Source organism: Gorilla gorilla, chromosome 1, assembly GCF_029281585.2.
Source record: "Gorilla gorilla gorilla isolate KB3781 chromosome 1, NHGRI_mGorGor1-v2.1_pri, whole genome shotgun sequence".
NCBI classification, from domain to species: domain Eukaryota; kingdom Metazoa; phylum Chordata; class Mammalia; order Primates; family Hominidae; genus Gorilla; species Gorilla gorilla.
The window spans coordinates 200,190,495-200,217,561 of NC_073224.2; the positions used below are offsets into that span (position 1 = coordinate 200,190,495).

Here is a 27,067-nt window from a genome sequence, read left to right on the forward strand (position 1 = left end):
GGCACAGCGTGGATCCTGGCCTGGCCGGCCTGCTGGGTCAACGGGCCCCGCGCTCCCAACAGCCTTTCGTGGTCACTTTCTTCAGGGCCAGTCCGAGTCCCATCCGTACCCCTCGGGCAGTGAGGCCACTGAGGAGGAGGCAGCCGAAGAAAACCAACGAGCTGCCGCAGGCCAACCGACTCCCAGGGATTTTTGGTGAGGGTTGGGCAGGCTGGGGTCGAGGCCCTGCGGGCTTCTGGCTGAGAGAGGCAGGGCGAGAACCAAGTGGTGGCCCAGAGCCCTCAGGCTCAGGTCAGTTCAAGCTGACGGCCACTCTCCAGCCACCTTTCCTGACACCATCTTTGCCCTGATGCACCCTGGTGACCAGCACTCCAGAGGCCTGTCCTGGCTGTCCCTGCTGCCCAGAAGGCCCCCTCTCTCTCCCTGGCTCCTCCAGGTCTTTTTCAGGAGCCTCCATCAGAATCAGCTGCCCCTTCCCTGGGAGCCGCAGCCCCTCATGACCTGCGGTTGTGCCTGGGCACCCTGCGGGATCCTCGGTTGCTTATGCGAGTTTTCTCCCCAACTGGGCCAAGCCCTTCAGGATCAGGGACAGGCCTGACCCAACCCCGTGCCCTCCTTCCCAGGGAGTCGGCCCTTGACTGGCCTGGTCGTAAGCCACTTGAATCTCGGGAATGGGTGTGGCAGGAGAGGGTGGGCTGGAGTCACAGGGGTCTCCAGAGAGGAGGAGGCACAGGATGGCCGAGGGTCCTGCTGGGCTGTTTACTGGAGCATAAAGACGCTCATAGGCTGAAGGACAGGGGAGGACTGGGCACAGTGTCACTCTAGCCATTGGGAGCCATGGCAGGCTTTTGAGCTGGGTCATGGTACAAGCAGAGTTCCAGGGATGGGCTTTATGAGACCAAATGGTTTCCTGTCATTCATTTATTTGACAAATGTGCTCATAAGGGCATCCCCCACCCTGGTACCCCATAGTAGCTGCACACAGCAGGAACCCCAGAAAGGACCTTGCCCCTTCTGTCCCTGCAGATGACGTCCACGGCTCCCACGGCCGGCAGGTCTGCCGTCGGCACGAGCTCTACGTCAGCTTCCAGGACCTCGGCTGGCTGGTAATTGCTGACTCTTCTTGTTTCTGAAATGACAATCACCACTTGTAGATCAGAAGTGAATCTGTAGGGAGGACATAGAATCATGGGTGACTTCAATTTTCTTATGTATTTTTTTCTTCTGTGTTTTCCAAGTTTTCTAAAGTGAGAATATGGTGAGAAAGGGGTTTTTTTTGTTCAGTTTTTTGTTTTTTTTAAAACCATGAAAATGAAGACTGAATCAACCAACTAAGCTGTCAGCATTGCCACAGGGTAACTGAGACCTCCCTGCATTGGCTACGACTGCAGCTCTGGGAGGCGTGGGCAGGGGAGGGCCGACCAGGGAGGGCCGGCTGGGGAGGGGACGCAAAGTGAAGATATGGGGGATGTTGGGCCTGAGCTCCTGCCCAGCCTTTTCTGCCAGGGGTTCCTGGGTGGATTCAAGCCTCTTGGGGGAGACGGCCCTGCAGGGCTGGAGGATGGGTTTGGGCCCTGAGGCTCAGGGAGGAGCACATGGATGGGACTCACCTTCTCCCTTGCCCCCCAGGACTGGGTCATCGCCCCCCAAGGCTACTCAGCCTATTACTGTGAGGGGGAGTGCTCCTTCCCGCTGGACTCCTGCATGAACGCCACCAACCACGCCATCCTGCAGTCCCTGGTCAGTACCGTGCCCATCCTGCCCAGCCCCCTGGGGTGGGGGGCCCTGTGGAGAGGGGTCTGGTCCAGCTGGCTGGGAGGGCAGTGAGGCCACCTGCTCCGCGTCTCAGGGGGCTTTGTCTGCACAGTCCGTCACGTCGCTAACTTCCCACAGCTCTGCAGGAACTGGTCCTCATACAGCCACACTACACGTAGACTCGCACCCAAACACTGACACATGTGAACAGGCACGTACACGTGCCTGTTCTATGCACCGAACAAACTCCTGTGGGACACTTACACACCTGCGTGCGGCGCTCAGAGGCACAGCACACGAAATAGACGTGTACACTGTGTGGGGCTGTGTGATCTTAACACACGGGCGCCCGAGTATGCTGGCAAGTCTGACCGCCCGTGATATGTGCGCACAGTGTGTGGGGTGTGCGTGTGCACTCACCCACCTGTGCCGCACCGCAGGCAGGAAGCTTCTAGATGGTGTGGCTCTCAACCTTTTGGCTTTTCCCCCAGTTTCTCTCTTGGCCATCTTTGTTTTTTCTGGATCCCCTGGCTTTTGATGCCTTGGTGTCTGGGGCAACCTTAAAGGACAAAAGCAGGCTTCTGATGGGATCACTGGTGCTGCTCACTGTTGAGTGCTCTGTGTGTTTGCGGATTCTGGCACCGAGGCTTCCTTCTAGAACTTTTTACCTAGAATCCCAGTTCCTGGTATTGCACAGCCTTATGTTTTCCTCTTAGGAGGTTCAACAGTGATGCCTTGATCAGGTGCGGTGGCTCACCCTGTAATCGCAGCACACGAGCCCAGAAGTTCAAGACAAGCCTGAGCAACACAGCAAAACCCTGTCTCTAAAATAAAAATTAAAACACACACACACACACACACACACACACACACACACACACACACACACACACACGTGCACACACAATGCCTTGGTGTTAGAGGAAAGAAATTACCAAAAGCTGCTCTGAGCCTATGATAATGCTTCCTTTCTGGGCAGTCAAATGGTGTTTGCTGGACACCTGGAGCCGCCTCCTTGGAAAGGCCCAGGGATGATGAGGACGCGTGGGGCGGCCCAGCCCAGCCACCCTTTATGCCGTGTGGTTCTCATGGCTGCATGTGTGGGAGGCACACGGGAAGGTGACTGCACCTGCAGCTCCCGGACTCCATCTCCTCTGCCCTTGCCCCTGCCCCTCAGGGGCTCAACTGAAGTGAGCACTCATAACCTGCTGGGCAGCAAACAGACAGGCACTGTGCTCTAGGGGAGGCTGTCGGTTTGTTGGTTTGTCCAAAGCAAAACAACCGTGGAGGTGACGTCTCCTGTGAGGAAGAGCAGAGTGGCTGCTCCATCAGTGGGGAGAGACTGGGCCTGGCCTCTCCACAGAAGGAGGGGGCCAGTCAGCAGCTGGAGGAGGAATGTTCCAGCAGAAGGAGCAATTCCAAGGCCCTAAGACAGGAGTGAGCTTGGCAGGTTCAGGGCCAGCAGGGAGAAGGGGCTGGGTGCAGTGAGTGGGAGGAGGGCGGAGGGAGGTGACACCAGGGTGGGCAGGGCGGGCTCCCCTAGGGCCTGGGGGTCTGAATGAAGGTGTTTTATTCCAAGCAACCGAAGAGGCTGTCAGAGCTCTTTAGCAAAGCAGTGTTCTGGTCCACGTCACCCTCCAGAAGGACCTCTCTCTGGCTGCTGGGGGAGGCTGGGATTGGGGGTGGGGGTGGTGGTGGAAGGTGGAGGAGCAGGGGACGAGTGAAGGCTGCTGTGGTCACCTGACAGGTGATGGCAGCTGGACGGGGCATGTGGTCCAAGGCAGCATGGAGGTGGAGGTTGAGCCAGGGGCTGCTCCCAGGGAAGGGAGGAGGCAAGAGGAGTCATCCAGGAGGCCTCCCAGGCAGGGGCTATGATGTCAGGGCGGGAGGAACTCCATGTTCCGCTGAGGCCCCATTAGACCCCAAGTGCAGAAGTGGCGAGGGGAGCAGGATCCGCAAGTCTAGAGTTCAGAAGAGAGGTCCAAGCTGAGCCTGGGGAGTGGAGAGGTGTGGGCACATGCAGGGCCTTGAAGTGCTGAGGGTGGATGCAGTCCTCTGGGAGAAGGAGCAGCACAGGAGAGGGGCGGAGGCCTGGCCTCCCAGAGACTGGGGAGGGAGGCCAGGGTGTGGGAGGCAGAGCCTCTGGGGGTTCCGAAGGGCCAAAAGAAGAAAGTGGTCCTTCCAGGCTCCCCCTTGGGGACCTCACTAAGGCACAAACCTGGCCATGAGGTTCTCCTTCCCATTATCCCCAGGAGGAAGTCTGAGCCCTTGGCCTGGGACTCGAGGCCCCTCATTAGCGCCCTGCCCACCTGCCCCACACCCCCTGCCATGTGTCCCTCCCTGGGCACTGCGTGTAACTACAGCTCCCACTCCTGGAGCCCTGAGGGCTGCTCTTATTCCTGTTAATAGTTATTATTGTGCTGCTCCCATGTGGCCTGGAGATGGCCAGGGCAGGGAGCAGGTGGAGCTGGGGTGGGGCTGGGTGGGTCCTTGGAGGAGGCCACTGGGCTCATGCCCCTGCCTGTGCCCCCTTCCTGGCCAGGTGCACCTGATGACGCCAGACGCAGTCCCCAAGGCATGCTGTGCACCCACCAAACTGAGCGCCACCTCTGTGCTCTACTATGACAGCAGCAACAATGTCATCCTGCGCAAGCACCGCAACATGGTGGTCAAGGCCTGCGGCTGCCACTGAGCCCACCCGCCCAGCCCTACTGCAGCTGCCCTTCTCATCTGGATCGGGCCCCTCAGAAGCAGGAAACCCTCAAACCCAGCCAGACCCCAGGCCGGGGCATTGCCAGGGAGGACCCTCACAACCATGTACATGACCCTTTCTCCTTCATGCCAGGCTCCTATGCTCCCCTTGCCCTGCCAGGCATTTGTGTGACTGTCCTGTTTCCAGCCCAGGTGGTCTCAATCATCAGGCAGTGTTCTACCCAAATGCAAACGCCTCTCCTGGAGGCATGTCCTGGCTGGTTCTTTGGGGTTGGCACAGAAGTCCTGTCTGAGGTCCTATCCATGCCCCTTACTGGCCCAGGTCGTGAGATAGATGTGGAATGACCTGAGAGGCACCTGGAGCCCACTGTTGGCCACCTTGAGCTCTTCACCATCCATCACAGGGTGTGGTGTGTGTAGTCAGGGTCTGGTTGGCTCCCCATTGCCTGCCCGAGGTGCAAGGTGGGGTATAAAACTGGATACCCCCTAAAGTGTTGTATATTCATGGATCTGAAGCACTGATCCACTGGTCACAGGTAGACGTGGAGTCAACTCAAGAAAAAGCTGAGTGAACAGCATGATTTAGGGCTAAAGCCAATGGCATTTATCTTCCCTTGTCTTCCTGCTTTGCATTTGCCTCTGCCATCTAGGAAAGACATGTAAGTGCATGGACATTTTGCTTTGGAGAAACAGAAAAATCTTGGGGCTTCCAATTGACCCATCTATCTGCCACCATGTTGCCCCACCAGGAGCTCAGCTCTGTGGAGTTTTCCCTTTGCTGAGCAAGCATGTGGTTGCATTGGGTGGCCCAGGATGACAATGCACAGCACAGATGCCATCATTTCCCTTTCCCCTCTGAATGGCAGACATCAGTAATCAATCTGGAATGTTTTTCTTCCAAATCTGAGTGGAATTTTCAAATGATCAGCACAGCCACTGCCAACAGATATGATGTAAAGTGAAACCTGGTTGCCATCTTCTGCCATGCTGAGGAGCAGTCCATCCCTGCCCGAGCATGTATCGGCAACATGGGCAGCCTGTGACCGGGTCTGGGGCGAGGCCAGGGGCCATCAAAAACAGGCTGATCACCAAAGTCAGTGTCACCCTGGGTGCCCAGCAGCCCTGTCCTGTGTCTTGGGCCTGTGAGTCAAAGAAAAGGTCCTTTTCAGGGAGTGACAAGTAGTAATTAGGCTGAGTTGGGTGGAGAGGTTTGTCTCAGCCTCTGCTGTTTTCGGAAACCGCTGTTCTCCTTGGAGCAGCCACTGGGAGTTGGAGTGTTTATTTGATTTCTGACTTGCTAAGCCTGTAATTTACCTGCTGGAATAGACAGAGTCCAGCTGCCCAAACCGTGTCATTAAAAGCAGATCCTGCGCCCACCCCATCCACAGGCACAGCCTGGCAGAGTGGTTCCTCCTCCCCATGGGCCCAAGGATGTGCCTCTCTGGAGTTCACGTGCTGCACGCCCAGGGAGGGGCCTGGGGAGAGCTGGTCCAGCAGCAGGGGTGGAGGCTGGGGCCACACTGCAGGACAGCAGCCCCTCCACCTGGACCAGGGAGGGCCTCCATGTGCAAGCGCAGAGGAAGAGACCCTCCCATGTACCCAAAGGGCAGCCCCAGGCTGTCTGGAAGTTGGAGAGTTCCCTATCAGCACAGGGATCTCAGCTCTGGCCTGGAGGTGAAGAGACCTGCCTTGTAGGTGGCTTCCTTATCTGGGCCTCCATTTTCTATCTGCACTTTTTGATCTCCAAACAAACTTCAGCCAAAGAATCTGTCTACCAACTCCTCATAGTGAGCCAGAAGCAGCCTCATAACCCTGAATGTGGGGCTCTGGTGGCTGTCACGAAGCAGAGTTGGCACATAACATGGAACCTGGCCAGGCATGGTGGCTCACACCTGTAACCCCAGCACTTTGGGAGGCCAAGGCAGGCACATCACCTGAAGTCAGGAGTTCAAGACCATCCTGGCCAACACAGTGAAACCCCGTCTGTACTAAAAATACAAGATTACCTGGGCATGGTGGTGCATGCCTATAATCCCAGCTACTCAGGAGGCTGAGGCAGAATTGCTTGAACCTGGGAGGTGGAGGTTGCAGTGAGCAGAGATCACAACACTGCACTTCAGCCTGGTGACATGAGCAAAACTGTTGTCTCAACAAAATGAAATGATGGAACCTGTTTGCCATCCTAGTATTTACTTAATTGTTCCTTCTTAACATCAAAGATGGTCTTCTAGGCAATTGTAAATTTTAAATTAGCCAGTTATTTTGACAATTAATTTTTTACTCCACCTGTATCTTTAGTGCCCAGCCAATGATCTGGCATAGTTAGGGGTGCACCAAGAATGTCTGTAAACTACCTGAAGGTTTGTAGATATGGAGTACACCTTACCCATTAATCAAGCTGTGCACAGCAGGAACCAATACGAGCTGTGATCCTCCTGGTTCATACAGAACAATGGAAAAACATAAGGCTTTGTCTACCTAGTTGGCCATCAGACTTTCAGCAACTTTTATCATCCAGATAGTCACCAAATGATATAAAATAGAAAAATCCCTTGAGCAATGAAACAACTGTGAATGAACACAAAGTCCATGAATTTAATCCTTATCTGTTTGCTGAGCCAAGCATGTGCATCTGCAGCGGGTGGCCCAGGCTGGCAGCACAGATACCACCATTTCCCTTTTCTTTGCTTAGGGCATGGCCTGTTTATCTCGTTGCTCCAGATGAGGGTTGGAAGGATGATGGTGGTGGTTGTTTCAGATCTACTGACAGCAACGAGAAATCAATGACAGTTGACAGGAAGAGAGGACACATACAACAGGCAAAAGAGGAATGCCCAGCAGTCTTGGTCCTTGCGATGCAATACTGGCCTTGAGGCCAAGTCAGCAAGGGATTCGTAGTCACTAACTTCTAACTGAGGCAGGGAAGTAACATGTTCTGGAAAAGGTCCAAAGAAACAGGAATAGAGGCAGTGTAGCAAGGGCAGATTTTTGGTGCCAAATAGATTTGAATCCTGGTTCTGCTTCTTCCTTTGTAGAGTACGATATTGGTTCTTTCCTCCCAAAGCTATTATAAAGACTAAATATGTACACAAATCTTTGGGATGTCTGACATATAAATGCTTAACAATAGGTACTTGCTGGTATTATTACAAATGAATTTGCTTATTTTTGAGCCACTTCTATGTCTGTCCATTAAACCAAAATGTGTTCTGCAGGTGATGATGTATTTATTTCAGAGCTGTGCTTTTTCCTAAACAATCTACAGATGGCATCCCTCAGAGGGCGGGACTTGTATTCTTATAGCCTTTAAAGGCCTAGCAAGTGTCACTTGTGGCAGTGGCTGTGAAACTTTGCTCTTGTGTTCCCAGACACCGGGATCCCATGTCCTGCTGAGAGAGGTCTGTACCCACCAGGTGTCTTGGGTGGCAATTTGCATGGGGGAACTGCCCATCCAGGTCAACTGTTTGGCCCCCTTTTTGAAAGGAACCCTGGATGGGCACTTGACCCCCTTTTTAAAAATGTCTTTCACTTCTCAAAAAAATAATGCAGTTTTGGAGGAAAGTGGGATATATAAAAAATAAAATACAATTCAAATCACTACAGTCCCACAAGTCAAATAAACACACTATTAATATTTTTGTGACTTTATTTCTAGGCGTTTTTTCTTAAGATATACAAATACCTATGCTTACATATTACAGATATTTTTACAAAATTGGGATCACACTGTACTATATATGTTTCTTTGTGATGTGCTCTTTCTACTTTAGTTTCCCATCACTCAACTCTACAAGACTCCATTTTCAACAATAAAAAGTTGGTTCTATAATTCCTTCTTCGAGGTTGCCGTGAGGCTGCCATGACTGCAACAGATGCTGGGAGCACCTGGAGGCGGCTGTCATGCTGTTGGAGAGGACACTCCAACAGCCACAGCACTGATCCTGGGCCTGCCATCCCTGGTTTCAGCCTTTGTAACTGTTTCAGGGCCAGCATGTGGGGACTCAGATGGGGCTCAACTCTGAATGAGTTAGGGGGGAAATGAATCAGCAAAAGGAAGCCCTGTGCCCAGTCCTGGTGCTGGTCCAGCAATGGGAATGTGGAATGGGGAGGCCAGTTGGGACAGGAGCCACACAGTCCCAGGGAAAGCCGCTTTGCTCTCCAGGCTGCAGGAAAGGACGCCCACAGAGCCACTGGCTCCACTTCCCAGAGAGGTCACAGTTTTCCCGAGGCAGCCAGGTGCAGCTGCTGCATGGTGCGTAGCCGAAGCAGGTGGCCAGGCTGTGGGGCATGCCGCTGCCCAGCTCTGGGGCTCCCCTCCCTTCTGGCCTGGAAGAGCAGGGTCTTGTCTCCTGTGTCTCTCCACACAGGTCCTGGCCAATCATGGGGACCATGACTGTGTCACTCCCCAGGGCTGTGGACCCTGCCGCCACAGATTGAGGCTAAAGCCTAGTAAACCTCCCAGGACTCCATTACTACTGAAGAGAGACAGGCTGGGCTTCTAATCCCAGCTCTGCCAAACCACCCTGTGTGACCTTTGGCAGTCACGCCACTAAAGCCTCAGTTTACCTGTGCAGGGTTCCAGTGTGCATTCAATAACATCTGTGGACACCCAGGTGGAACACTGGGAGAGGAGTCCACACCCAATGGCTCCAAACCTGCTGAGCTTTCAGAACTGCCCACTGGCCTCCACCTCCCCAGAGTATCAGGGAGGAACACAGTGACAAGGTTGTCACAGGAGTCTGTCCTTTTATGGGAGGCTGGCTGTGCTTTTTCTACACACTCTCTCCTGGTTCTCGTCCAAGCACTGAAGTCAGTGCTATCATCCCCAGCTTCATAGATGCCTGCCTAACACCTGTGACTGACCTCTGATGGCCATTATTTGCACTCAGAGAAGGGGCTGTGCTTTGAGGGAGGGTCTCTTTTGGAAGCTCCATAGGGGTGAGGGGTAACCATGTAGTACATCCCAGCTACATGGAGCCTGAAACTCAGTCAACTGTAGCAGCTGGAGCTCAGAAAGTCCAGTCGGCACATGGGAGCCAGAGGTAGGGCAGAATGCCACCATCCCTCAGCAAGAGCTATCCTAGGGTCATGAGGACCACGGGGCCTCTCCTGCCTCCTGGCTCATCCAGATCTCAATCCAAGATGCAAAAGCTCAGCTCAGTGGATTCTGAATGGTCTGAGTGACCCAACCCACAGGAGATGTCCAACAGCTACAGGGCTCAGTCCCTGCTAAAAGCCTTCAGCAGATGAGATTCTTTACAACCGCCTGGCTGACGAGCATCTGGAGGGGGAGTGGAGAGAAGCCAGCTCCAAGAAGTGGCTGCACACAGGAGAGCCAGACTGTGAGCTCAGCAGGGGGTGGGACCATTTGTTCTCTTCAGTGGCCGGCAATCCTGTTTTGTAAAGGCTCAGATAGTAAGTATTTTAGGCCTTGGGACTGTGATGGTCTATTTTGTGTGTCAATTTGGCTAGGCCATGGTATCCAGTTTTTAGTCAAACACTAGTCTAGATGTTGCTGTGATGATGGTTTCTTTTTTTCAAGACAGGGTCTCCCTCTTGTCACCCAGGCTGGAGTACAGTGGCATGACCATGGCTGACTGCAGCCTCAACCTCCCAGGTTCAAGCGATCCTCCCACCTCAGCCTTCTGAGTAGCTGGGACTATAGGTGTGCACTACCATACCTGGCTGTTTTTTCTCCCCCTAGAGATGGGGGTCTCTACATTGCCCAGGCTGGTCTTGAACTCCTGGGCTCAAGTGATCCTCCTGCCTCAGCCTCCCAATAGTGCTGGAATTATAGGCATGAGCTACCATGCCTGGCCTATTTTTTAGATGGATTAATATTTAAGTCAGTAGAGAGTAAAGCAGATTACCCTCCATAATGTGGGTAGGCCTCATCCAATCAGTTGAAATTCTTAAGAGAGAAAAGACTGAGATCACTGGAGGAAGAATTCTGCTTCCAAACTGCCTCAGAGTTGAACTGCAACATCAGTTTTTTTCCTGAGTCTCCAGCCTGCTGGTCTGTTGTGCAGATTCCAGACTTGCCAGCTCCCACCACTGCTTGAGCCAGTTCCTTAAAATAAATCTCTTTCTACATATATACACATCCTATTGGTTTTGCTTCTCTAGAAAACCCTAATACAGGGACCATAGCCTGTATTGTGTCTATAGCCCCCTACGCACCTCTGCCACTGCAGTAAGAAACCACCATGGACAATATGTAAATAAATGGACATGGCTGTGTTCCAATAAAACCTGATTCATAAAAACAGGCAGTGGGCTGGATTAGGCACATGTAGTTTGTTGGCCTCCTGTCTCCTGACAAATAGGCATAGTACTTGGCACAGAGAAGGCACTCTGAGTTATAAAAATTTCATTTTTTAAAATCTGTAGGGTGAAAGTGAACAAATAAACAAATGAACCACTGAGAGTACACTTGCTGGCTGCGAGACCGGCAGCTGGGTTTAGGAGCAAAGGCAGCAGAAGACCGGAACTTTCCAGTCTTTAATTTCCGTTGCCCTGACATCAATGCCTTGTGTGAAGATACATCACCTGACATCTAAGGGGATCGGCCCAAGGGAGGAAATGAAAGCTGTGGAAAAGATGCTCTGCTCTCCCCACTCACCAGCCTGCCTCAGAGGTCCAGCTTAGCCACAGACACAATCTCTGACAACTCCCAAGAACTAGCAGGAAGAGCAATATAAGAACTAGGGTTTATTTTAGCAAAGAAAACACGTAAGAGCCACACTGGTAGTCCCAGGAAAGGCCCAGCAGCAAATGCTGAGAAAAGCCAGTGGCTTTTTGCACAGCCTGCCCATGGTGGAGGGGAGCACCTGCGCTGGCTCCTGGGCCCACAGCTGTGCTTGGGAATAGTCCAGGCTGTGCCTGCAGAGGAGCTGCTCCAAGCGGACCCTGAGGAAGGGCTCATATCCCAAATGCTGCTTGCTTCAAACAGGCACCCTCGGTGCTGCCTCCTCTGAGGCTGGCAGTTCCTTCCTGGATATGCAGGGTCAAGAGCGGAGGGGGAAGCAGAGAGAGTGCCGCCTCACACGTACTCCCCACAGTCGGCGATGATCACCTTCTGCTTTGGCTTCCCGTCCTTGCTGCCCTGGGCCTTTGTGGCACAACAGAAGTGAGGGAGTAAGGCTGGAGACTAACAGTGGTTTAGGGATACCAACCCCTGCCTGCCCATTTGCCCACTTCCACCCCGGAACCTGGGCAGCAGCAGCCCCTCCCGCTGGACACAGCCCCTGGCCATCTCTCTCAGGCCACAGAGACTCTCCAGCCCTCCCACAGGGCTGTGCTCCAAGGGCCTGGGTAAGGAGGAGGCCCATTCCTGGCGACATACCTCAATTTGCCGCAAGACATCTAGGCCTTCGGTGACCTCTCCAAACACCACATGCTTGCCATCCAGCCAGTCTGTCTTGTCACATGTCAGGAAGAACTGAGAGCCATTGGTGTTTGGGCCAGAGTTGGCCATGGATAGTAGACCTGAGGGAGAGAACAACCATCAGCTCCCCGAACCCTGGCTACCAGCCCTTAAAGGATGTCTGTGCAGGCTGTTGACAGCCCTTCAGCCAGTCAGGCTCAGACTCGGGGATGCACAGATCACATGCAAATGCGGCCACCTTATCTTTGATTCAGTTAATAGTCAGTGAAATGGTAAGTGAGGTGTTTCAATCACTTTATACTGGTCTGTTCTTTCATTAATTCATTTATTTAACAATTAAGTGTCTACTTGGCAACCAGGTCCCTGTTAAGCCCTGGGAACATTGATGAGCAGAACATAGTCCAAGCTCTGGTGGAGCTCACAATCAGTGGAAAAGAGCCATTCAAAATGACAGCTATGACACAGTGAGGCCTGGTAACATGGACATTTGTCACATAAGAGAATGTACATGTATATGTGTGTGTCTGTGTATGTGTACATGTATGTATGTGTGTGTGTGTCCACAATGACTGCTAAGTTTCTGATCAAGTGGCTAAGTGGATGGTGGAGTCATTTATTGAAACAGGGAAGAGGGGGAGGAAGAGTTTAGGGGAGAAGGCCAAGAGCTGTTTTAGACATGTAAAGTGTGAGATGCTCGCGGGATATCCAGTGAAGACAACAGGCAGGCAGTTGGACAGGAGTCTGGAGCTCAGGGAGCCATCAGCATGCAGATGCCAACCTGCACAAGCTTAACTCAGAGATACCGCTGAAAGCCCTGGGACCGGGTGTGACTGCTTAGGGCACTGCTTCTCAGTGGGGTTGGTGTCCTGTCCCTAGGAAACCTTTGGAAATCTGAATTTACTTTTTTTGAGATGGGGATCACTCTGTCACCCAGGCTGAGTACAAGAGTGCATCACAGCTCACTGTAGCCTCAATCTCTGGGGCACAAGCAATCCTCTCACCTCAACTCCCAAGCGGCTGAGACTACAGGCGTGCACCACCACACCTGGATAATTTTTTTATTCTTTTTTCAGTAGATACAGGGTCTCACTATGTTGCCCAGGCTGGTCTCGAACTCCTGAACTCACGTGATCCTCTGGCTTTGGGCTGCCACTTCAGACTCCCAAAGTGTTGGGATTACAGGCATGAGCCGCCGTGCCTGGCCTGAAAGTGTTTTTGACTGTCTGAAATATTGTGGGGGTGCTACTGGCATTTAGCAGGTGGGGGCCTGGAATGCTAGATGTTCTGCAATGTCTGGCACAATGATTTGTCTCATATCCTCTTGGCCCTTACAAACATCCTGCTAGAGGCTGGGCGCAGTGGCTAATGCTTGTAATCCCAGCACTTTGGGAGGCTGAAGTGGGAGGATCACTTGAAGCTAAGAGTTCCAGACTAGCCTGAGCAATATAATGAAACCCTGTCTCTACAAAAAACTTAAAAATTAGCCTGGCATTATGGACGGCGTGCACCTATAATCCCAGCTATTTGGGAGGCTGAGGCAGGAGGACTGCTTGAGCTGGAGAGGTTGAGGCTGCAGTGAGCCGTCTTGCACCACTGCACTCCAGCCTGAGCAACAGAAAGAGACCCTGTCTCAAAAAAACAAAAACCAAACAACAACAAAACAACAAATATCCTGCCAGATATTGGTATAGGTAAAAAATGTGTTTACAGTTATCTGCACCTAAAACATAATTCCATTATACATATAAGCCCAAAGTTTTGGAGTGCTTTTGATTTTCCATGGAATCTTCTAGGAATGTAACTACTATGTAAATAAACAGATTATTCTTTACTTTGGACTCTAATCAACTTTATCTACCATCTCACAAAGCCGTATCACCAATAGCATCCCTGCTAGTGGTATACAGTTGACACTCCCGTCTGTATTTCTAACTGCTGCGTTTGAGTACAGGGGCAGACGCGTGAATAATTCACTTTGTGTTCTGACACAGCTGTGCTTAAGCATGCACATCTGGAAACATATTTGATTATTATACAAATTCGTTTATTTCCTCTGATGTTCTTCCCTATTATAGTTACAGATGAATACTGATTTTTAAAATAACGATGTGGGTCAGTGGGCTATATCACCTACACATGTCAGTTCAGTATAGTAAAGAGGGGCCCTACAAACCACCAGTTAGAAAAACGGAGCACAGGGTAACAGGCTTCTGGAGAACAAAAGAATGGGCTCTGAGCCACTTCAGTGTTTAAGGGTCAGGAAAAGAAGGAGATAGCAAAGACAGAAAAAGCAGCCATCTAGGTAAAAGGAGACAAGAAGAGGCAGGAGTCCTACCAGCCAAGTGAAGAAGGAGTCAAGGAGAACAGTTAGTACAGGCTGAGTATCCCAAATGTGAAAATCCAAAATCCAAAATGCCCCAAAATCTGAAACTTCATGAGCACTGACATGATACTCAAAGGAACTGCTCACTCGAGCATTTCAGATTTGAGATATTCAGATTTGGGATGCTCAACTGGTAAGTATAATGCAAATATTCCAAAATACAAAATACTTCTGGTCCCAAGCATTTCAGGAAAGGGACACTCAACCTGTAATATGAAATGCTCCTGGGAGGTGGGATAACATCTGGGAGGTGGGATAAGATGATCGCCAAGAACTGGCTACTCGTATTTTTGGCAAGAGTGGTTTCAATGGCGAGATGGGACTAGAAGTCTGCCTAGAAGGGATTAGAGAAAACGCGAAGGCAGCAAGTCTGTACCATGTTTTCAAGGAGTTATGCTTTTACTTCTTGAAAAAAGATGGGGGACCAGGGGCATGGGTGATAGCTGGATAGGGAACAACAGTACAAGGATGAAGATTTTTTTTTTTTTTTCAAGACGGAGTTTCGCTCTTGTTGCCCAGGCTGGAGTGCAATGGTGCGATCTTGGCTCATCACAACCTCCGCCTCCCAGGTTCAAGTGATTCTCCTGCCTCAGCCTTCCGAGCAGCTAGGATTACAGGCACGCGCCACCACGCCCGGCTAATTTTATATTTTTAGTAGAGATGGGGTTTCTCCATGTTAGTTAGGCTGGTCTCCAACTCCTGACCTCAGGTGATCCGCCTGCCTCTGCCTCCCAAAATGCTGGGATTACAGGACTAAGCCACTGCACCCGGCAACCGGATGAAGATTTTTTTCAAAGGTTGATAACTGCATGCTTTCATGCTAATGGACTGATCTAGCAGAGCAGGGGAAATGGATTACAAGAAGGGGACAACTTTAGAAGCCATGTTCCTAAGTAGAGGAGAGGGACAGGATCCAGTCCACAGGTGGAGAGGCTGGCCTAGGAGAGACAGCTCATCCCCTGTAATTGGAAGAAAGAGCATGCACGAGTGGAGAGATGCAGGAGGCGAAGCATTAGATGAGGTGGGAAGGTGATGATATGAGGGCTTCAGAAGTGAAGACAGGCATGGACACATCATCTCCGGTTGGGACTGAGCATCAAGTAGGGAAATCTGGTCAGGTTGGCAAGGGTCCCCTTAAGAACTATAGTTATAAATTTCAAGTGGGATTGTTCAGTACAATTCTGTGTTTTTTCTCTAGTTGCTGGGGGACTAACCACCGAGATTTTACTGAGTAAATCTGATGACGAGGGCAGGGAGAGCGGTGGGGTTGAGAGCATAAGAGCCTGCAACAGCAGACCACAGAATCCAAGCGGGGCTAATAGGAATTGTGGACACGGTTGGGGGATGAACAGTACCTGAATGTCAACAAGCCAACTCCACCCCAGCAAGGCTGCATGGTTCTCTTATGTCTGGTGGCTGGGTCTCCTCCACACTCTTAGTCCGTCAGCCAGAACTACAACCTGTCCTTCCATCCTGCCTGGCCATCCCACCCTTGCCCAGCCTCCCTCGTCACCACATGCCAACTGGCTCCTACCTGGTCCCGTGTGCTTGAGGATAAAGTTTTCATCATCGAACTTCTTCCCATAGATGGACTTGCCCCCAGTGCCGTTGTGGTTTGTGAAATCACCACCCTGGCACATGAACTGGGGGATGATGCGGTGGAAGCTGCTTCCCTTAAAGCCAAAGCCCTTTTCATGAGTGCACAGGCAGCGGAAATTCTCTGGAATTGAGAAAGGAAAAAGCTCTGGGGTTAAAAAACAGGACAAAATAAAACGAAACCTCAAAAAAACTTTTGTTTAATGTTCATATTTTTGTTTTAAAATAAGAGATACTCATTATAAAACTTTGTGATACTAACCTTGTAAGGACTATAAGGGATTCTTTTTCCTTGAGACGGAGTTTCACTCTTGTTGCCCATGCTGGAGTGCAATGGCACAATCTCAGTTCACTGCAACCTCCACCTCTTGGGCTCAAGTCATTCCCCTGCCTCAGCCTCCCGAGTAGCTGGGACTACAGGCATGCACCATACACCTGGCTAATTTTGTATTTTTAGTAGAGATGGGGTTTCACTATGTTGGCCAAGCTGGTCTAGAACTCCTACCTCAGATGATCCGCCCGCCTTGGCCTCCCAAAGTGCTGGGATTACAGGTGTAAGCCACCACACCTGGCCAGGACTATAGGAGATTCTGATGAAGGGGGATTGAATATACATGTTCGAGCTCTGTTCCCTTCCAAAACCACACTAAATTGGTAGGAAACTGATTTTTTAAAAGAAAAACCAAAGGATCTTAGAAGAAAACATAGGGGCAAATCTTCATGACTCTGGATTTGGTGATGGTTTCTTAAATGTCACACCAAAAGCAGAGGTGAAAGAAAAAATAATTAGATTTTATCAAAATTTAAGGCATGCATCAAAGAACCATACCAATAGAGGGCAAAGCAACCCACAGAACGGGAGAATGCTTATTTGCAAATCATATTTAACATGGGTTTAATATCCAGAATATATAATGAACTCCTATAATTCAACAACAAAATGGCCAGGCACGGTGTAATCCCAGTGCTTTGGGAGGTCAAGGCAGGAGGATCACTGGAGGTCAAGGGTTCAAAGCTACAGTAAGCCATGATCTCACCACTGCACTCCAGCCTGGGAGTCAGAGCAAGACCCTGTCTCTTAAAAAAAACAAAACAAACAATCCAGTTAATAAATAAGCCAAAGATTTGAAGAGATGTTTCTCCAAAGAAGATACACAAATGGTCAACAAGCACATGAAAAGATGTTCAACATCATTAGTCAGTAGGGAATAAAAATAAAAACCACAATGAGATGCCATGTCACACCTGTTAAGAGAAGATGTGGGCCAGGCATGGTGGCTCACGCCTGTAATCCCAGCACTATGGGAGGCCGAGGCGGGCGAATCATGAGGTCAGGAGTTTGAGACCAGCCTGGCCAACATGGTGAAACCTCGTCTCTATTAAAAATACAAAAAATTGGCTGGGCATGGTGGCAGACGCCTGTAATCCCAGCTACTCGGGAGGCTGAGGCACGAGAATCACTTGAACCCAGGAGGCGGAGGTTGCAGTGAGCCAATATCACGCCACTGTACTCCAGCCCGGGCAACAGTGCGAGACTCTGTCTCAAAAAAAAAAAAAAAAAAAAAGAGAAGATGTGGAAAAACTGAAACACTCATACATTGCTGGTAGAAACGTAAAATGGTCCAGCCACTGTGGAAAATAGTTTGGCATTTCCTTAAAAAGTTAAATACAGAGTTACCATATGACTAAGCATTTCCATTCCTAAGCATATATATCCAAAAGAATTGAAAACAGGGATTTAAACATATACTTACATGTGGATATTCACACAGGCATTTACAATAGTCAAAAGGTGAAAACAATGTGCAAGTGCCCATCAACAAATGAATGAACAAGATATTTATCCAAATACAACGGAATGTTATTCAGCCACAAAAAGGAATGAGGCACTGATACATGGTACAAGGATGAACCTTGAAGGCATTATGCTATGCAAAATCAGCAAGGCGCGGAAAAGGACAGCTATTGTATGATTCCACTTACACGAAAAATCTAGGATAGGCCAATTCATAGACACAAAGATTAGAGGTTATCAGAAGCTAAGGGGAGGAGAAAATGGGGAGTTATTATTTAATAGGTACCTTTGATAAGTGGTTTTGTTTAGGATGATTCAAAAATTTTGAACAGAGTAATTACTGCTAACAAACTGTACACTTTAAAGTGGCTAAAATAGCCAAAAAATAAACTTAAAAAGCAGGGAGGAAGAGACAACAGCAACAAAATTTCTGAAGTTAGAAAACAAATAGAAGAGTCCTAAATGATATAGCAGACCTGAGAAAGCTGAATCTTAAGCTGGTAAAAGCCAAGAAGCAACTCAATTTGCACTCCAAAAGCTCAGAGGAAAGGGTGCAGGTAATCCTGGAGACAGTAAGTTTGGCTGAAAGCCCGTTTAAGAAAGTGGTTAATCTTTGGGATCCTCTCCCTGACTCTGCAGCTGGGGGCCACCCCTCCCCAACCTGGTAGCCAGCTGGGGGTCTAGTCTTTGGTAGGTTAAAGCAGAGGGTCTCTGGACTAGGACATCCTACACATAGTGAGGGCTGAGGTACCATAATGACAAATGGAGATTACGTGAAAGTTTATATACTGAATGTTGAGGAATTCAGCCTTGCCCTCATCTCCCCTTAACAAGATGCAGACACCTGGATGCAAAGCCCCCAGCAGGATAGTCTGGGAGAAAATCAGGAATGATTACACAGAAAACTATGCAAAAACAAGGCAATTATCAATTCCAGGCAAAACAAAATGCTGTGCATGAAAGGAAGTTATCACATGATGCTTACATTGTTAAAATAACTTAGGACCTAACCAAAATTACGGTACCTATACAGGGAAGATGAGGGGGCAGGGAAGGGGATTTTAAAAAACTAATTCTTTGTCCTCTGAAGTAGAAAATCAGAAGATAATGTTTAAAATGGAAAACAGGAAGTAGAAATATAAAACTGTTATCAACATGGAAATAAAAACCAAAACACCTAAGAGTTGAAATCCGCTCCTCTGAGGAGCAGCAAATGGTGTTGACAGCAGGGCATAGGGACAGCACCAGCGGACAACTGTTTTTTCAAAACAAGCTTTGTGAAACTGAATTGACTCTTTATATGTCTAGATAATAAAATTTAGATTAAAAAGAGAATAGAAGTCAATATTTAATAAATTACAAAGAATACTCAATAAAAGCACTAGTTACTTCTAGAATTGAGGACTGGATGTAGAGAGGGGAAAATGAATTTTCAATTTATTGTCTTAAATATTATTGGAATATATGTATATGGTATTCTTTAAAAAAAAGAATACATTATTTACTTGTATTTTTAAAAAATGATTAAAAAACAGTAAGCCAGCACTTATAAAGCTTCAAAAACACCTGCTCTGACTTATCTGTTACTAGATCCCAGGATCTGAGATGCCTCAAATCAACTTAGGTCAGAAGCAATATCAAGGACACAAGAAGTGAAGCAGTAAGAACCTGGGAAAGGCTCACTGCTCAGCCACCAGCGTCCTGCCGTTCTGACCACAGCGTCCTGCTCACCTGCTGTCATGGGCACGACATCAGAACGCAGGAGCATCTGGATGCGGCCGGCCGGCTTGTTCCCAATCTTGATGTCCATGTACACCTGAGGATTTGACCGGGCCTTTTTAGCAATGGGCTCTCCCTAGGTGCAGAAGAAATTGCTAGTTAGAGAGAGCTCCCTGACATGCTAAGTAGGAGTGCGAGTATTCTACACACCCACCCAGAACACAACTCCAGTGCGTAGGCTGGAGCAAGTGCTGACGGGGAAGGCCTTGGGCCCTGATAGGGCTGCAGGAGGCAGGAGCCATGGCCGTAGTACCCAGCTGGACGCCCAGCGACAGGAGGTCTCAGCACTGGCTAACCTGAGCCCCACACACGGGCGTGTTATCTCATTATGCTTGCCCTCAGATGCATCTGCTTCCTCCTCTTGCTTCACAGTCACAGAACAGCACTTTTCTGGTCCATGATCCACAACTCTCAGTATCTTCAAATGCCAGTTCCAGCCCACCCACTGTCCTCTAGTTAGGCAGACCCATCCATGTACCACCTCCTCCCTCTGTGCTTGGCCCTGCATATACACTGGCTGACTACATGGAAGCAAGGGGGCAGCCCTCTTGCTCAGGCCTAAGTGCTCAGAAGACAGTGGAAGATGTTGGGCCTTGCTTTGTGCTCCAAGTAGGTAAGACTAAGCAGAGGATACAGGATGATCCAGGGGGACTCCACTGACTGCGATGGCCACTTTATGAGTTCTGATTTGCATTCAAATTTCTGGCGTGGGTCAATGTGTGGATGAATGGTGGCAAATTAGCCAAGATTGAGAACACAGGAAGACAGGATTAGAGAAGCGGGAGAATCCATTTTAGGCAAACTTAAGCTGCTCATGAGACTTGCAGGCAGAAATATCTGAAGCTCAGGACTAGAAAGAGACCATGAAGGTCAACAGCATAAGAGAGGCTGCATAAAACTAGAGATAGACTGCTACTGTTTCAGCTGAGAGAAAAGAGAGAAACCATGAGCCAAGAAAGAAATACAGAAGAATGACAAATATAGAAGAATGTACTCTGAGTACATTCACAAAGTACTCAGAGGAGGGGACGCCCAGGAAGCAACTGTCAGAGACTATGCTGAGAATCAGGGGGAAGTGCCCCAGCAGGTTCTTGTAGGACTGGAGAACCCTGAACCCATGTACAGGTTGAAGGAAGGGACACTACCCTATTCTGTCTCCCCTCCATTAGCACAGGAATAGGAAGACCACGACCCTTGTGGCAAACTCTTCAGTGAAGGAGGGGGACTGATCAGGAGGGGTGAAGAGGGGCACCTCAGCTTCCTCCCTGTCAGCTGATAATCACAAATCCATACCTGAGCAGAGCTGAGACACTCATCACATAGAACACAACATGGACAAGAGACCCAAAGCTTCGCCCTTGAATTCACTCGATATTGACTTTACCAAAGTACTAAGAACTCAATATTGACTTTACCAAAGTACTAAGAATTCACTATTCATTCCCTCCACTTTGATATACATATTGGCAAATTTCCATTAAAACTTAAAAAAAAAAGTCTCCTGTGGACAGCGCCGGCCTGTCCTCTGGAAGCAGGAGTTTCATTCTCACCTCCTGGGTCTCTGCTTTGGGAGGCTCTGACCCTTCTTCCTCCTTATTCTCTTCAAGCGTCTTCCCAGAAAACTTCTTCAACCAGTCATCATCTGACCAAACTGAAAGGAAAGAATCAAACAAATGTTCATTCAAGCTATCAGCTTGAACTGAAAAGTAGCTGCTTTGGTCAGCAAAGTGGAAGATGCTACATGGCCTGTATGCCAGACAATTCCCCACTGAGAACTCCCAGGGGTAAGGAAAGTTCCCATCCAGAATGTCGGCCCTGAAGTCCAGCTCTCAGTAGGGCTAAGGAAAATAGCTATGCCGAAAGCAAAGGTGTAGCCTTTGCTGGTCTCAGCCCTTGATGGAGACCCCAGGAATGGAATATCAAGAAAACTGGGAAAGATGAGCTCAGGCAGGAATTTCTCTCATAACAGAAACAATCACTTTGGCTTTGCTGAGAAGCTCAAACTCACTTGTTTCTCTAAAAAGGTGGTGCATGCCCTTCCCAATGTGAACCATCATCTACTCCTATCTACCAGGAAGCAGCATTTAGCGTCTACTTTCAAGTAAATAGAGACAAAAAATGCAACTAAGGCCAAACTGCAGAACATCACAGGGAATCTGGAAGTTGCTCCTACTCACCTGGCCTGGAAGAGCCTTCCTTAATTCTCATTGGTTTGGCCAAATTGACACGAATTGTACGTCCAAAAAGCTCAGATTCATTCTGAAAAGATTGAAAATCCAGCTGCTTAAACTCTCTTAGGTTAAAAGAGGGCCAGCCAGCTTTCCATATACTTCTGAGACACACTCATGATTTGTCCTCCCTTAATCCCTGGGCCTCTACCAGTAAGCTATGCAGCCACCCCAAAGCCACCTGTGGGTTTCAGGGAACTCTAGAACCATCACACACACCCCTTTCTTTCACAGCAGCACACAAAGACCTATATTACCAAAAGTAACTCTGGGTTCAGAACACTCCAAAATCACAAAAATAAATGCAGTTTCCCAGTATTTGAGTTCACCTTCAAAAGTCAAGATAAGCTTTGAAATGAAAGAAAAATGACCTCTGACAGCTGATGAGTATGTTTGGTGAATGGATAACAGAACAACAAATAAAACAACATCTCATTATCCAAAGATAATCGGTACCAGGAAAGGTCATTTAAGGTGACTCCACTTGAAGTGGTGACAAAGATTTTGTGGTAAAATTGAAAAATTTTAAAAGGTTGACTGGGAAATTACTGTGATGAAACTAAAAATAATAAAAACAAGTTTCTTACAACTAATATTCAGGATTAACTATGCACTAATCGGTAGAAAGAAATGTAACTTGGTAGAAAGAAATGTAACAGGTAGCCCAGGTAGCCCTGTTGGCTTGAGCCTGTAATTCCAGCTACTTGAGAAGCTGAGAAGTCTTGAACTCATGAGTTCAAGATTGTTAAAAAAAGAAAGAAAGAAAGAAAGAAAGAAAAGTAACAGGCACTGAAGTACTATTTTTCCAACAAAATTTTATCAACAGTATGGTATCTTTGCACTTCTTATCAGACATGAAAACTAAAAGGATCTCAAGGAGGGCACAAATACTAAAGAGCATCATCATTTTTCCCAAGGACCTTTCCAGAATATCCAAATCATTTGTATCAGTGATTTGCACCTGCCATAATTAAATTTCTCTTCTCAATTGTAAATTGGTCTAACACTTCATGAAATCCTGCTATTTTGCAAAATATGCAGTTACACTGTGCAATCAATTTGCACTGTGTCTGCAAATTATCCTAAACACGGGACAGCCAGTGAGAGACTGGTCAACAAGGATGATGACGACTTACATTATTCTGAAATGGCGAAGGAGTCTGAGTAAGAACTAATTTTATAAGCGATCAATTCACAGTGAATATTTTCACGTGAGAATTTTTACCTCCCCATGCAACCTTGTAACTTTGGAAGTCCAGACCACTGATATATGAATAAGGACCCTCTGTACCACCAAAAAGCAACTTTAGTTAGAATTAAGATTCCCAGCCGTACCATGTTGTCGATAGCTGCTGCAGCATCCTGCCAAGGAAAGACAAAGGTACAAGTTTAGGCTTGCAGCCAAATGCTTCTTATGGTGTCTAAACACATGCTCAGTAGCAAAAATCCAGAAAAATGCCACCTCTATATTTCTTGCCTAGGTTGTGCGTGTTTCTAACAAAGAGCACTTCCTGGCTGATTTTAGAGCTGGTGGTGCAACAATTTGCCATCTAGTTGAAGGCACAAGAAATAATCACTACTTCCAGGCAAGAATGCTCAATGAACAGGGGTGCAGGAGCTAGCTCCTCTGCAGGGCAGGAATGGGAGGGCCTGGCAGGTCTGACATGTTATTCACAGTCCAGTCTGATTATGTGAGAGACGCTTTCCTTAGAACAGCACTTACCTCTGATCTCTCTGGCAGCATCAGCCTAAGGCCCAACAACCTAACCAAATGGTGAAAAGCTTCCTTTGTAATCAGTAACAACATCACAAACCAAGGACTAGACACTAGTAACACAGACTCTCACCTCTGCCAACTCAAATTCAACAAAAGCAAATCCTCGGTGCTTTTCTACAAAATGGAAAAACAAAAACAAGTAATTACTATGTGGGGTAGTGGGAAGAAACAGGATGGTCACAAAGTGAAGTCAGTTACATGTCGTATCCAAACACCAGAAGTTCTATCCAATCACTATTTAGGAAGAAGGAATCTCATTCTTTATTCTTCTTATACAATATTTTCAGCAATAATAAACTTTGTTTTTTTAATGGACATAGCTGAATAGTAAACTGTATTTTTAATTGATAAGTATTCAATTATTCTACGAAAGCCAAACTTAAAACCTTAACCATTGCATGCAAAGCAATTAGAAAAATAAAGTCATTTGACCTATCAATTATCTATCTAAATATATATTTTGCACATCAACTGTGCATAAAGCATGAATCCTAAAACCAGATAAAGATGCTCAGTGTTTATCTTCAGGAAAATGCTGAACTAACTAGAAAGACCAAGCACAATAATGTTTATCATAGAACTCAGAGACTAGAAGGCCCTTAGAAAGCCAATATAACCTTATCATTTTGCAAATAAAGATTCCCCAGGCCCAGAGAGTTTAAAGACCTTGCTAACAATCATATGCAAGGATGATGATAAAACTAGACCTAAAACTATAATCTTAAAAAATGACAACAAAGGTAAACAGAAAACTGAACTGTGATTGTGATACCAATCAATGGGAAACCCACCCAGGGGTGCAGAGGCCAAGAACCCCCGCCCTCACCCACACCCATTATGGGGCTAGGCTTTCCTGCTGCCTCATTTAATAGCACAGCTGCAAGAAGGAGCAGGTGGGATGGGGTACCCATCAGGTAGATTAAAACAACATTCAAATCTCAATGTAGTTCAAACCTATCTCCCTACTGGTCTATTGAAAAAATCTGTCTTATCTCAATCCAACAGCTGAAGACTCTGGAAAGTATTCAGAGTTCACAACCACATGGCCTCAGAACATTCCTTCTCCATCGAGATCACTGTCACCAGGCACCTTCCTGAACTTACCTGTAGTGTATACTAACCATATTTAGAATGCATATTTAGAATTGTGATGTGACTTTAATTTTTTAAGGTATTTTCCTAGTAAGAGGATTCTGAACGTGAGACACGCTAACTCACCTGTTTCATAATCCAGAGGAATCTGAATATCTGTGATGTCTCCAAAAGGAATGAACGCAGCATGAAGAACTTTGTCGTCCACCTCCTCTGCCAGTCCACCTGCAAATAAGCCGAGGGCCTTCTGAGCCACTGATCTCCATACTCTTGCAGAAGTACTTGCAGCCCAGTTAGCATGCTAGCCAGGGGACAGGACCCTTCCATTCAGTTCTTTGGGTAAACAAACATCCCCCTCTCATCTCTGCCCACCCATACTTATGAAAAATATTCCTCCCTTCGCCCTTCTTTCAGACTCTCATCTAGTCCTGGGATTACTGCAATAGCTTCACAACTGACCTCCCTACCTCCATTCCATCAACTCCACAAAGCCAACTAGAATGATCTTAGGAAAATGCAAATTTGAACCCGTTAACTTTTCGCTTACACTCCTTCAAAGGCTTCCCACTGTCCTCAGGATAAAGTGCAAACTCCTTAGCAGTACCCACCTCTCCAGCTTTTTTGCTTTGCTTCCTAATTTCCTGGGTCTCCCGAATAATGACCTACTTGCCCCCAAGTGTCAGGCTACTTCACACCTTTGCGACTCCCTTGCAGTGAACAGCCTTGCCTCTGCTTCGGTTACGTAGCTAACTCCTGCTCATCAGCTCTGGCATTGCCGCATCCAGAATTTGCCTTGCTTCTCCAGATGGATGGGTCATTTGTCCCGCAGCCAGGCCCATATTATCATGATCGATCCTCACTACAGCGCTTATCAAAAGTGTGCTACTGAGGTAATTCCACTTTTTTTCTGGCTAGTCTGGGAACTCTTTCCTTTATGGTAGGGGCCGGGGCTGAGCCGTCGCTGCACTGAATGTTTGTAAAACAAATGAACGAGAGGATCCGGAGGGCCATAATACTCCTTACCGCTCCTCGGGGCCCGTTGGAGTTCAGCGGGCTAGGAAGTCAGAATAATCATTCCGTCTCGGGTTCACGCACCTGAGGTGTGTGGCAAGGCTGTTCACTGCAAGGGAGTCGCAAAAGCAGAGGCCCAAAGGTGTGAAATAACCTGACCCTTGGGGGCAAGTGGGTCATTTTTCGGGAGACCCAGCGAATTGGGAAGCAAAGCAAAGAAGCTGGAGAAGTGCGTACTGCTAAGAAGTCTGCACTTTTTCCTGAGGACAGTGGGAAACCTTGGAAGGAGTTTAAGCAGAACCAGAGCTATCGCCAGCACTACCGCCAGAGACCCGGCCTTGACAGCAGCTCGCCGTCCTCCTGGTTCAGAGATGCGTCCCACCCCACGCCCCGACCCTCTGGGGGTCCCGTTCACTCAGACTCCGCCTAGCAACCCCGCCTGCTCACCCACGTACAAGACGCGCTTGGTGGTGGCCATCTTGCTCGCGCGCTTTTCCGCCGGAAGCCAGCCCTCGGCCCGTCCTCTTCCCCACTGTCCCGCCCCCTCTGGCCCCGCCCCCGACGCTTAGCTCTCAGACCCCGCCCACCCTCGCGTTGGTCCAACCGGCATCCCGCTACCCGGATGCATCGGGCGCCTTGTGCGGTGCGCAGTGGTAAACCAAGGGACGTGGTCCTCGCGCTTCCCAGTGCGCACCGTGTTGAGGGAGGGAAACCTTGGCCGAATCAACCCGATTATTATGGACAAACGATAAACTATGGTGCTTGGCCATCCTGCGCGTCTGTTTTTGGACAACCTGGGAGCTAAGAATGAATTTTACCTTTTGAAATGGTTGGAAAAAATAAAAAATATATATTTTCTTGGCCGGGCGTGGTGGCTCATGCCTGTAGCCCCAGCACTTTGGGAGGCTGAGGCGGGCGGATCACCTGAGGTCAGGAGTTCGAGAGCAGCCTGGCCAACATGGTGAAACCCCGTCTCTACTAAAAATGCAAAAATTAGCCAGGCGTGGTAGCGGGCGTCTGTAATCCCAGCTACTCAGGAGGCTGAGGCTGGAGAATCGCTTGAACCCAGGTAGCGGAGGTTGCAGTGAGCAGAGATCGCGCCATTGCACTCCAGCTAGGGTGACGAGAGCGAAACACCATCTCACAAAATATATATGTATATTTTCTTAGCACATGAAAATTATGTGAAATTAAAATTTCAGTGTCCGTAAAGAAAGCTTTATGGGGACACAGCCACGCTCATTCCTTTAAGTATGACTGTGGCTGCTTTCCTACTACAAGGGCAGAAGAGCTATAGCCTGCAAAGCCTACAATAATATTTACCATCTGGCTCTTCAGGAAGAACGTTTGTCTACTCGTGTTAGGTTTTGAAAAGAAGGCAAGGGTTAAAGAAAGACACACACACACACACAGAAAGAGGGCGGCTCGACAGCAAACGCAGGATTTATGTCCAGCATAATAATCTACAGAAGTGGGGAACCAGCCTAATGCCAGTGCCCACCACTGCTTACAGACTGGGCAATTTATAGGTATGGGCGGTAGGGGTCTGGGC

The 27,067-nt window shown here is 48.5% G+C and overlaps 2 protein-coding genes across 9 annotated transcripts in view; one reads left to right on the forward strand and one right to left on the reverse strand.

The window, feature by feature from the left end:
- The window catches only part of BMP8B (bone morphogenetic protein 8b), a 30,753-nt gene extending 22,640 nt beyond the window's left edge, over positions 1-8,113 (forward strand). The window contains exons 4-7 of one of the 2 annotated variants that reach the window (XM_031008576.3): positions 1-195; positions 1,027-1,106; positions 1,630-1,740; positions 4,298-8,113. In XM_031008576.3, the coding sequence (XP_030864436.3) occupies positions 1-195; positions 1,027-1,106; positions 1,630-1,740; positions 4,298-4,447 (536 nt within the window). In that variant the 3' untranslated portion in view covers positions 4,448-8,113. Of the gene's footprint in view, positions 196-1,026; positions 1,107-1,629; positions 1,741-2,471; positions 2,608-4,297 lie in introns of those variants that run through there. The other variant, XM_055392226.2, reaches the window with a different exon arrangement.
- Positions 166-26,046, reverse strand: PPIE (peptidylprolyl isomerase E). 7 transcript variants are annotated; one of them, XM_019016089.3, is made up of 10 exons: positions 25,963-26,032; positions 24,631-24,729; positions 23,483-23,526; positions 22,971-22,997; positions 21,585-21,666; positions 20,958-21,058; positions 19,360-19,483; positions 15,772-15,957; positions 11,813-11,955; positions 166-1,129 (listed from the first exon to the last, which is right to left on the reverse strand). In XM_019016089.3, exons 1-10 carry the CDS (start codon positions 25,991-25,993, stop codon positions 1,076-1,078), a joined length of 891 nt encoding a protein of 296 aa, XP_018871634.2. In that variant the 5' UTR covers positions 25,994-26,032; the 3' UTR covers positions 166-1,075. The 7 variants fall into 7 exon arrangements, with proteins under 7 accessions (XP_018871634.2, XP_055248229.2, XP_055248231.1 ...); XM_055392254.2 differs by having other exon boundaries at positions 25,971-26,019; XM_055392256.2 differs by having other exon boundaries at positions 894-1,167; positions 25,971-26,019.
- Between the last annotated feature and the right edge of the window lie 1,021 nt (positions 26,047-27,067).

Bases quoted from the DNA above. Each gene is read 5' to 3' on its own strand.
- PPIE (XM_063700055.1), bottom strand. From the start codon at position 25,993: ATGGCCACCACCAAGCGCGTCTTGTACGTGG. The intron at 11,956-15,771 runs GTAGGAGCCAGT...TCTCTCCCTCAG, and splicing joins CCTCAAGCACACGGGACCAG to GTCTACTATCCATGGCCAAC. The intron at 2,315-11,812 runs GTATGTCGCCAG...TTGTCCTTTAAG, and splicing joins ATGTCTTGCGGCAAATTGAG to GTTGCCCCAGACACCAAGGC.